The sequence below is a fragment of the Coregonus lavaretus genome (genome assembly GCF_964263955.1).
Source record: "Coregonus lavaretus genome assembly, chromosome: 22".
Classification (NCBI taxonomy): domain Eukaryota; kingdom Metazoa; phylum Chordata; class Actinopteri; order Salmoniformes; family Salmonidae; genus Coregonus; species Coregonus lavaretus.
In genome coordinates, this window is record NC_140009.1 from 4,411,551 (window position 1) to 4,423,738 (window position 12,188).

General features: G+C 44.7%; 1 protein-coding gene across 1 annotated transcript in view; it reads right to left on the reverse strand.

The window, feature by feature from the left end:
- LOC311149471 (arginine-glutamic acid dipeptide repeats protein-like) overlaps positions 1-12,188 on the reverse strand; it is a gene marked incomplete at its 3' end in the record, with an annotated part of 351,192 nt that overhangs the window by 79,236 nt on the left and 259,768 nt on the right. The window contains exon 7 of the mRNA XM_084186666.1: positions 6,336-6,440. Within this exon, the coding sequence (XP_084042792.1) occupies positions 6,336-6,440 (105 nt within the window). The remainder of the gene's footprint in view (positions 1-6,335; positions 6,441-12,188) is intronic.

A 12,188-nucleotide genomic window follows, 5' to 3' on the forward strand; every position in this document is an offset into this window, starting at 1 on the left:
AATATTACAAAAATAGTGCGAAAGAACCACATTTTCTAATCAACCGCACAGTCTCCTGAAACACCTACAACAGTCTTTCTTTGACGTTGTCATATTTATCAGCTGGAGCGAGAGTCTGCACAAAGCTTCTCAGGGCTGCCATGTCGGCTCGATTGTAAACACGAGAACAGACAGAGAGTAGGCAACTGCAAAATGGAGTCTGCACAAGCCTTGCTTCTGTTCTCCTATGGCAAAAAAAAAACATAAAGGTGTAGAAAAGTTAGCTTGCTCATAATATGGGTTATAAACGGTAGATCTCGCCTTCATGTGCCGTTACGCCAATGTGTTACAATGTAGCGGGTTCGGACAGCGATTTACCTTTATGCAGGACAACTCTGGCAGGGATACGTACCGTTTACGGATACAATGTATCCGATAACATTATGCTCTTGTCTAAAATAAACTATGGTCAGACATGAATGTTCTGTTGATATCCGTGACAAAAAACACTCGGGTGTATAATTAAATTAATTCAGGTGAACAGGTTTGCTACACTGGACAGATGAAAAGCGAGTCGCGACTACTCAGACAGATCGACTGTCTCAGAAAACTAGTCGCGGAATTAAACCCTAACATATGAATATATTTATCAACCTACCTCCGAGTAGCAAACAAGTCGTCCATTTCTGACACCAATCTCTAAGGCTCGTTTGTTGACAGTTTGTCTAGAACTGTAAGTGGTCGTTGTGAATCGACCCACTCACTCTCTCCCCCTTCCCACCTATTGTCAGGTGCTCAAAATGGAGGACCACGCAAAGCGCTTGGTGGAGCCTCAGAGAGGGGTGTCCACTGAGCTTGTGCTGTGACCTCTCCCTTTTCTACCACAGACACAACTGAGCATGTGCTGCGACCTTACCCACAGACACAACGCAGGCACGATATGGAATGAATCTCGGTCGTCACTAGTTACCACAACCACAAAGTCATAAACCCCGCCTATTTCTACAATTTATCTTAAAATACATTTTAAACCTAACATTAACCACACTGCTAACCTTATGCCTGACCCTAACTTTCAAGTAAGAGCAAAAAGCAAATATTTGTTTTCATTAATTTTTTCGATATAGACAATTTTGACTTTGTGGCTGTGGTAACTAGTGAAAACCATCCATCTCCCCTCTCGAAATGTCTGGTCTATAATAAACACGGACATTGGAATTGAACGCGAGACCGCAGACCAAGAGAGACCGACTGCCCCTTCTCATTGAAGCCACGGAAGTTCTAGGCCGACCGCGGTACTGCAGCCATTGGGTATTGCAGGCATTGTTAACAGAAAAAAGGATCCTCCATTACAGTGAATGGAAAAATTGCAATATTTGTGGTCAACCTTTGTGTAAATAAAATAATATTTGTGTTCAATCTTCGTGTAAATAAAATTATTGTTTCGATTACAATCATGGTACCAATTATTGCTTTCTAATACACAAAATGTATGTCTTAGAACTGATTATTTTAAAATCTCACAGAAGAAGTTATAGGATGGTCATTGCTCACATCAACACCATCATCCCGGAAACCCTAGACCCACTCCAATTCGCATACTGCCCCAACAGATCCACAGATGACGCAATCTCAATCGCACTCCACACTGCCCTTTCCCACCTGGACAAAGGGAACACCTATATGAGAATGCGCTGACAGAGGGCTGCCTTGCTTCTAGCGCTTAGGAAACTTTGAAGTATTTTGTTTTTTTATGTATTATTTCTTACGTTATTAGCCCAGAAAAAAAATTGTTTATGTTATTACATACAGCCGGGAAGAACTATTGGATATCAGAGCGGCGGTAACTCACCAGCACTACGACTTTCCCGAAGCAGATCCTTTGTTTGCACCCCCCCCCCCCCCCCCAGGGTAATTGAACTGATTCCAGAGGAAGACCCAAAACAACGCAGAAGGAGAGGTACTCGGAGCGGCCTTCTAGTCCGACTTAGGAGGCCGCGCACACCACCCACCGCTTCCGAGTATATTACTCGCTAATGTTTCAGTCTCTGGATAATAAAGTTGACGAGCTCAGGGCGAGGGTTCCTTACCAGAGAGATATCAGGGATTGTAACATCCTCTGTTTCACGGAAACATGGCTCTCTCGGGATATACTGTCTGAGTCGGTTCAGCCAGTTGGGTTCTCAGTTCATCGCGCAGACAGGAATAAATATCTCTCTGGGAAGCGGAAGGGCAGAGGTGTACGTTTTATGATTAACAACTCATTGTGTAATTGTAGTAACATACAGGAACTCGAGTCCTTTTGTTTACCTGCCAAAGAATACCTCACAGTCAAATGCCGACCGTATTATCTCCCAAGAGAATTATCTTTGGTTATAGTCACGGCCGTGTATATCCCCCCTCAAGCCGATACCACGACGACCCTCAAAGAACCTCACTGGACTTTATGCAAACTGGAAACCACATATCCTGAGACTTCATTAATTGTAGCTGGGGATTTTAACAAAGCAAATTTGAGGAAAAGGTTGCCAAAGTTCTATCAACACATCGACTGTAGTACTTGCGCTGCTAAAACACTCGACCACTGCTACTCCAACTTCCGGGATGCTTACAAGGCCCTCCCCCGCCCTCCTTTTGGCAAATCTGACCACGACTCCATTTTGCTCCTCCCTTCCTATAGGCAGATACTCAAACAGGAAGTACCCGTGCTAAGGACTATTCAACGCTGGTCTGACCAATCGGAATCCACACTTCAAGATTGTTTTGATCACGCGGACTGGGATATGTTCCGGGTAGCTTCAGAGAATAATATAGACGTATATACTGATACGGTGACTGAGTTTATCAGGAAGTGTATAGGAGATGTTGTGCCCACTGTGACTATTAAAACCTACCCTAACCAGAAACCGTGGATAGATGGCAGCATTCGCGCAAAACTGAAAGTGTGAACCACTGCATTTAACCACTGGGAATATGGCAGAATACAAACAGCGTAGTTGTTCCCTCCGCAAGCCAATCAAACAGGCAACATGTCAGTAAAGGGACAAAGCGGAGTCGCAATTCAACGGCTCAGACACGAGACGTATGTGGCAGGGACTCCAGACAATCACGGTTTAAATCCGTCAGTTTAAGCTAGAGATATCCGGTTTTTTTTGCATGGGCTGCGTCTCAATCCACCGCAACAGCCTACGTCGGCAGTCCGCAATCTGTGGTGGATGGTGGCCGAGCTACAGCGGTGTTTGTCAGACCATGAGACATCCCAAAAATCGGTCTTCTCACAAAAAAAACGTCTGTACAGTTTGGAAAGGGGAGACTCTCCCAAACACGATGGTGTTCTCAGATTTGCTCTATGACCAATGTTTCCTCAAATTGTTTGGGGCACTGAGCAAATTTTTAGGTCTTGTGAGTGGAAACTTGAACATTGTGAGAATTCTGGCCAAGTTCCGGCGCGCGTTTACAGTGAACGCTGAGGCTGTACCCTAAGAGTTTTAGACAGTAGCCAATAGATTATTGTGGCTATTTGAGCATCATGTAGTCCTACCAACAAAACCAATGGAGCGAATCCCATAACATTTTCACATGGAAATAGTTTTTGATTTCTATGATATAGCCTAGAATAGCCTCTATGTGGTGTTCAATGCAGGCCTACATTGCATGAGACTTTTAAAACAGTTTTTACATTATGAAAGGCTTGACATTAATTATTTTAGGTGACTGCAAATGGCATTGTATTGTGTTGTATGATGATGCAAAAAAAAAAAACACAAAATAAAATAAATGATTATTACCATACAGAGAATTAGACAATGTAGCCTATTGGCTTATTTGCATATTCATGCTTGTCTCAAACAACACTGCCCCTTTAATAAAGATGTAAGCTTTTTACCTGATTGACTTTTCAAAGACAGCATGAAGTGTAACTTTCACTCTTTGTGCTCTTGCAGGAAGCAGTAACCCCCCATTGCTGACCTATACTTACCTATAACTGGGCTAATAACTCGCTAACTAGCAAATAATATTAAATGTGCATATGCACGGCTCTGATCTCCTTCACTGGCGGGTGAGTGAAAGACTCGTGGGCTACCCCTCGCCAATATAGTTCTACTCCGTTGCGCTCTGGCAACAACAAAATCACAGACTCAATCTTGCAAAGTTAGATTTGTTTTGGTTTGTTGCATTGAAAAAAAGAGGCTGATATAATGTTGATTCGATCAGAGAAAAAAAAATGTTGATCTATATAGTGCAAACTAACGGGACGAACTCAGTGACGTTCAATCTCTTGCGTCTCTGCGCGGCACGGCACTTCTTTTGCGCGGCAGTCCTGGAGGGAACATTGTCTATGACCCCCACAAGTGTCACGGGACTCCTCTGAAGGTCACCCATACAAACTAATAGAAGTATGGAGGTAGTTTTGTGGACCAAAAAATATGGGTGGTCCCAAAAAAATATATACTGTTTATATTTCCTGGCTTTTCTGTTATCTCCTAGATATAGGACCGTTATGAATCTGTTACAAATCTGTTATTCATTGCGTTTCTATGGGCTACAGTAGTAAAGGCCAAATTCAATATTTTATCAAATATTTTTTATATATTTTTTGGGGATACCTAAAGGGGTCCTAAAATTCAAAATAAAATATCGAAATGATAATGTTAACTGACTGATACTATCTCATAGAACAAAACGTACAAGATCTCCTAAGCTTGTGTTAACCTCAGACCTTATTTTCGGCATTTATCCCAAAACCCAATTCTTTCCTCATTCATTTTCGCCATAGGGATGGCTGAACGAACCTGAGGTAACTCATTTCCGGGTTTTAGGACTACAAGCTGGTGAGCTCTATTGAGTCTTCACATAGGAATGAATGGGGTCACGTTATCAATGGCTTTGTCCATTCATATAGTCTTTGCTGCAGACACACAGCGCTCAGCATACCAAACAAGCAGGGGAGGGGAGGGGAGGGGAGGGGAGGGGAGGGGAGAGGAGGGGAGGGGAAAAGGAGGGGAGGGGAAAAGGAGGGTGGGAGGGGTAGACTGACTGAATGGGGCCCTGGCTCTGAACTGAGGGGTTCATGTCGAACAACAGTGTACAACGGGGGTAGGCAACTAGATTCAGCCACGGGCAGATTTTTTGTCGGAGCGGATGGTCAGGAGACTGGAACATAATAATAATAACATAATAATAATAATAATAATAATAATAATAATAATAACATAATAATAATAATAATAATATTAATATGTACTCTGTACTAATCATTTTATACTTTGATTACATTGAGACACGATCACATCTCTTTTATTCGTGGGAATACTTGGGAACAGATTTCCTTAATCAAACTCATTTTTAGCTGAATTCCTGGTGATTTTAGTATTTTTTTAACAAAAAAAATGACCGCCCGCTGCTGGCCCCTGATGTACAACATGCCATTGCACCAGATTCAGCTAGATAGCTCATTCTCATCTGTAGTCACATTCTAATATTACTGTATAACATTGACGGGGAAAGAAGTTGCCGTGCGCCGCCCAAATTCTGGAACGATGCGGAGGGTCTGTATAGCTCCGCATTGAGATGATTGGTTGACGGTAGGTGTGGGCGGGAGGTCCTGTATTAACACTAACTCACTTCCTTGACAACATCGCTGCTGAAGTATGAATGCCCTGTCTTCTCCAGAGGCCGTATCGCCGTTAATGCTGTAACGGCCAATGCTGACGTCGGATTGGCCTTTCAGTAAGTCAGTAAAAGGTGCTGCATGGTCAATCCGACGTCTGAATTGGCCGTTACAGCATTAACGGTGATACGGCCTCTGCAGAAATCAGGGCATTCACACGTCTTGCACTTCGCCGAGCAGAGATGTTGTCAAGGAAGTGAGTATATGTTTATTCAGGACCCCCAGCCCCCACCTACCGTCAACCAATCATGTCAATGCGGAGCTATACGGAGACCTCTGCGTTGTTACAGAATTTGAGAGGCGCACGGCGATGTGGTACGGAGCTCAATTTGGCCTCTGCGTGCCTGCGGAGGCGCCGCAATTTAAAATAAAATCAAACTTTATTTGTCACATGCGCCGTATACAACAGGTCGTAGACCTTACAGTGAAATGCTTACTTATAGGCCCTTAACCAACAATGCAGTTTTAAGAAAGAATACCCCCCCAAAAAATACAATATAAAATAATACGAAATAAAAATAACAAATAATTAAAGAGCAGCAGTAAAAATAACAATAGCGAGGCTATATACAGGGGGGTACCGGTACCGAGTCAATGTGTGGGGGCACCAATTGTGTCAAAACATCCATACGGCGCCTCGGACCACATTTTCGGATCAAGCATAAATTGGCTCTTAGGCTCTCACCTGGTCTCTGGGTTGTATCCCAGGATGTAGAAAAAGGAGTCGATGCGAGCTTTGAACTCCCTGGCAGCAAAGATGTCGGAGAAATGGGCGATGTTACACTTCCCCCTGAAAGACAAGACAGACATAGAAAATTAGATTTATTTGTCAACATCTTACAGTCTATGGTAAACATATAGGTGTACAAACATCATTGATATTGTCGCAAGAGAACGTAATTAATCGTGTTTTTGGGAAGTGTGTCTTGAAAAACAAGAAAAATGCAGGAAAATTAGTTTTATTAGTCAACATACAGACATTAACAAATCATTGCTATATACAGTGCATTCTGAAAATATTCAGACCTTGACTTTTTCCACATTTTGTTATGTTACAGCCTTATTCTAAGATGGATTAAATTGATTTTTTCCCCTCATCAATCTACACACAATACACCATAATGGCAAAACAAAAACAGGTTTCAAACATGTTCCACTATAATTTAATTGTAAAATGAATCCATTTTTTAAAATGTTATTAAAGATCATATGTTTGCAATGCCAAGGCCAATCAAAAAAAAAAAAAAAAGAATGACAGAGAAACGTAAAAGCGGTAATTCCCCGGAAAAACAACAACATTTGTGCACGTCAATGACCCCCCGTGTCATGACCCCCCGCGCTCAATCAGTTTCAGCTAGCAGCTCCTTTTACCTGCAGTCAAAGCATCACTAGTTTATGAATAAAACAACATGTCTAAGAAACGTAAAAGTGCTGATGACTCATCATCAAAAAAGAAAGTAAGGCTATATAACATATTTTTTTTTTTTTGTCATTTTAGCAGACGCTCTTATCCAGAGCGATTTACAGGAGCAATTAGGGTTAAGTGCCTTGCTCCAGGGCACATCGACAGATGTTTCACCTAGTCGGCTCGGGGATTAGAACCAGCGACCTTTCGGTTACTGGCACAACGCTCTTAACCACTAAGCTACCTGCCGCCCCATATATCTTGAGAGTTATCTTAACTTCGGTTTTATTGAAGGACTCGGCCAGAACGGGTCAGTTGTGACGAGAAGCTAGCCAATGACAGCATGAAGCCAAGCAAAATGCAACGACGCCAGGAAACAAAACACCAGGAGACTGTTGGTGAAGGTCAGGATGTTTTTGAGAGGAAGAAGCAGTTGGCACTATCAAAAAGATCCATAGACATCAGAAAAGCATTTGAAAGAGCAGGCAGTGATTTACACAGAGCCACGGAGGCGTCGTTTGAGGTGTTCGCTATTAATTGCTAAGGCTAAAAAGCCGCACAATATTGGAGAGCAGCTAATCAAACCCGCCTGCCTGAAACCTGTAGAGAGGCTGTGTGGCCCACAGGTGGTGGATAAAGTGAGAACCGTCCCACTCTCTGAAAACACTGTCAAAGACAGAATTGATCAAATGGCTGGAGATTGTCAAAACCAGCTGCACGAGAAGCTTAGGAACGTTCCCTTTGCCATTCAGTTGGATGAAACAACAACAGTGTCAGACGAATCCGTGCTCATCGTTTATGTGCAATATATTGACGGTGATGACTTGAAACAAGACATTCTTATGTCTACCAAGCTATTGTTGTAGCTATGGACTCACATCTCTCGTCAAACAATCTGCCCTACGAGAATATTGTTGGATGCTGCACTGATGGGGCTGCAGCGTTGATGGGCAAAAACAAGGGATTTAACAGCCGATTTAAGGAAAAAGCCCCGGCGTGCGCAATTTTCCACTGCACGCTACATCGCCAAGCATTGGCCAGTAAAAAAACTTTTGAAGACCTTAGTAACACCCTGGCAACTGTTGTTAAAGTTGTAAACTTCATTAAAGGCTCGCCCTGCTACCAAGAGACTGTTTGCCCAGCTGTGTGAGGGTGAAACGCATCAAACACTGCTGTTACACACAGAGGTACGCTGGTTGTCACGTGGACAAGTGCTTGTGCGTTTTATGGAACTGCAGGAAAAAATAAAGGAATTCTTGCAAGATCACAATCGACCACTGTGCGAACAGCTGACTGATGCGTTTTGGATCAAAACGGCATACCTAGCGGATACATTCACTCTCTACAATGAGACAAACAAGCGGATGCAGGGTCCTGAATCAAACACCATGCAGTGCAAAGACTCTCTCAACGCTTTTGTGCGGAAACACAGAGTTGGAAAAATGTCAAAAGGGGAGCTACAACAATTTCCACTGCTGATGAAACAGTCTGGTGGCACTGTGCCTGCATCTTTACGCACTGGGGCGGCAGGTAGCTTAGTGGTTAAGAGCGTTGTGCCAGTAACCAAAAGGTCGCTGGTTCTAATCGCCGAGCCGACTAGGTGAAAAATCTGTCGATGTGCCCTTGAGCAAGGCACTTAACCCCAATTGCTCCTGTAAGTCGCTCTGGATAAGAGCATCTGCTAAATGACTAAAATGTAAAATGTAAAAATGTTAATCTTTATGCACTGAGTTTACCAGGCTCATGAACATGCTTCGGGAGGAAATTAAATCCCGTTTTGCCGATGTTGACGAATACTTATCAAAGGAATCGTGGGTGATGGACCCTTACATTTGCAGTCTCGAGGACGTGGAATACCTCGGCTGTGAAGATGAGCTTGCTGACCTTCAAGCCGATTCTGTGTCAAATAAATATTTCCAGGAGAACGGATACAAAAAGTTTCGGATTGTCAAAGGACACGCTGTTGCACCCAGACTGGCCCAACTTTTCTCAGATACAAGTTAGGGGGGGGGGGGGGGGGGGATCCAAGGAAAAAAGGTTGGGAACCACTGGGTTAGTGTGTGGGCATGTCCCTTAGGGAGGCGAACAATTGGCCCAGCGTCGTCCGGGTGAGAGAGAGTCACATGAGCATGGAGGTATCTAGTTAACGTGCCAGTTTAGGATGAAGTTGAAACTACGGAGAACACAGACACTAGCTGAACCCTTCATCCCTCCAGCCATCATCCATCCTCCCTCCATCCCTGCCTCATTCCATCCTTCATCAATCCTTCATCCTTTCTTCCCTCCCTCCCTCCCTCCCTCCCTCCCTCCATCCAGCCATCATCCATCCCTCCCTCCCTCCCTCCCTCCCTCCATCCAGCCATCATCCATCCTCCCTCCCTGCCTCATTCCATCCTTCATCCTTTCTTCCCTTCCTCCATCATCCATCCCTCCCTCCCTCCCTCCATCCAGCCATCATCCTCCCTCCCTCCCTCCCTCCCTCCATCCAGCCATCCTCCCTCCCTCCCTCCCTCCCTCCATCATCCATCCTCCCTCCCTGCCTCATTCCATCCTTCATCCTTTCTTCCCTCCCTCCCTCCCTCCCTCCATCATCCATCCCTCCCTCCATCCAGCCATCATCCATCCTCCCTCCCTCCCTCCCTCCATCCAGCCATCCTCCCTCCCTCCCTCCATCCAGCCATCTCCTCCCTCCCTCCCTCCCTCCCTCCCTCCCTCCCTCCCTCCCTCCCTCCATCCAGCCACCCCCCCTCCATCCCTCCCTTCATCCGTCCTCCCTAATATTGGGCTCCCGAGTGGCGCAGCGGTCTAAGGCACTGCATCTCAGTGCTTGAGGCGTCACTACAGACCCCCTGGTTCGATTCCAGGCTGTATCACAACCGGCCGTGATTGGGAGTCCCATAGGGCGGCGCACAATTGGCCCAGCGTCGTCCGGGTTTGGTCGGGGTCGGCAGTCATCGTAAATAATAATATGTTCTTAACTGACTTGCCTAGTTAAATAAAAAAATAATTTAAAAAAGACCTACCCACCCGCCAAGAGATGGCACACACACGGCAATAGACAGAGAGACACACACCTTGATACAATTTCACATCCCATCCCCCAGTGTGTGGGTGTGTCAAGCTGTGTGTCTGGGCCCATCATCACAATAACTGACATCACAGAGGTCTGCAGGCAGACAGGCAGCCCCAACTAGCAACAATAACGTCCTCACAAGATCAAACGATAAAATAAAAATGGGAGCCTGTGTGTGTGTGTGTCGAGCGGGCAGCATTACATTACAGCATCACGCTGGAATTCCCTGCCTGCGTACATCAAAAGCGCCTATAATAAGTAATATCAAAGAGCTGCTCTGTGTGTGTGTGTGTTCCTGTGTGTGTGTGTGTGTTCCTGTGTGTGTGTGTGTGTTCCTGTGTGTGTGTGTGTGTTCCTGTGTGTGTGTGTGTGTGTGTGTGTTCCTGTGTGTGCGTGCTGAAGAACTGGCTGCTAATTTAGCCTGATATCACTGGTTTCTCTGAGACGTGGCTTCGCAGAGAGAGAACTGCTACACTGTTTCACAGATGGTTTGCGTCAAGGTGTGTGTGTGTATATAAGGGGATGAGGAACAGAGGGAAGGAGGGGGAGAGAATCACATGAGCATGGAGAAAGACTATCTGGTTTCAGATGGGAGACAAATCAGCATGCCTAGTCCTTCTCCTTTCCATGGCGTTGAGCAAGCAGAGTTAGAGATGACTATCAGCTTTAGTGTTGCTAGGTGTTGTGTGGGGTTATAGGTCAGAGCCTGATGACTATCAGCTTAGTGTTGCTAGGTGCTGTGTGGGGTTATAGGTCAGAGCCTGATGACTATCAGCTTAGTGTTGCTAGGTGCTGTGTGGGGTTATAGGTCAGAGCCTGATGACTATCAGCTTAGTGTTGCTAGGTGCTGTGTGGGGTTATAGGTCAGAGCCTGATGACTATCAGCTTAGTGTTGCTAGGTGCTGTGTGGGGTTATAGGTCAGAGCCTGATGACTATCAGCTTAGTGTTGCTAGGTGCTGTGTGGGGTTATAGGTCAGAGCCTGATGACTATCAGCTTAGTGTTGCTAGGTGCTGTGTGGGGTTATAGGTCAGAGCCTGATGACTATCAGCTTAGTGTTGCTAGGTGCTGTGTGGGGTTATAGGTCAGAGCCTGATGACTATCAGCTTAGTGTTGCTAGGTGCTGTGTGGGGTTATAGGTCAGAGCCTGATGACTATCAGCTTAGTGTTGCTAGGTGCTGTGTGGGGTTATAGGTCAGAGCCTGATGACTATCAGCTTAGTGTTGCTAGGTGCTGTGTGGGGTTATAGGTCAGAGCCTGATGACTATCAGCTTAGTGTTGCTAGGTGCTGTGTGGGGTTATAGGTCAGAGCCTGATGACTATCAGCTTAGTGTTGCTAGGTGCTGTGTGGGGTTATAGGTTAGAGCCTGATCAAATCAAATCAAACTGTATTTGTCACATGCGCCGAATACAACAGGTGTAGCTCTTACCGTGAAATGCTTACTGACAAGCCCTTAACCAACAATGCAGTTCAAGAAATAGAGTTAAGAAAATATTTGCTAAATAAACTAAAGTAAAAATAAAATAAAAAGTAACACCATAAGATTACATAACAACAACGAAGCTATATACAGGGGGTACCGGTACCGAGTCAATGTGCGGGGGTACAGGTTAGTCGAGGTAATATGTACATGTAGGTAGGGGTAAAGTGACTATACATAGATAATAGACAGCGAGTAGCAGCAGTGTAAAAACAAAGAGGGAGGGGGTGGGGGTCAATGTAAATAGTTCGGGTGGCCATTTTATTAATTGTTCAGCAACTATATTGATACAGTACCATTCAACAAAGGCTGCAAAAAATTGCCAGGTACTGGTCATAAACTTGAGTACTTTCCTATTGTTAGCTCCGATGTTTAGACTTAATAATAATAATAATAATAATAATAATAATAATAATAATATGCCATTTAGCAGAGGCTTTTATCCAAAGCGACTTACAGTCATGCGTGCATACATTTTTTTGTTTTTGTGTATGGGTGGTCCCGGGGATCGAACCCACTACCTTGGCGTTACAAGCGCCGTGCTCTACCAGCTGAGCTACAGAGGACCAGGACCTAGTTC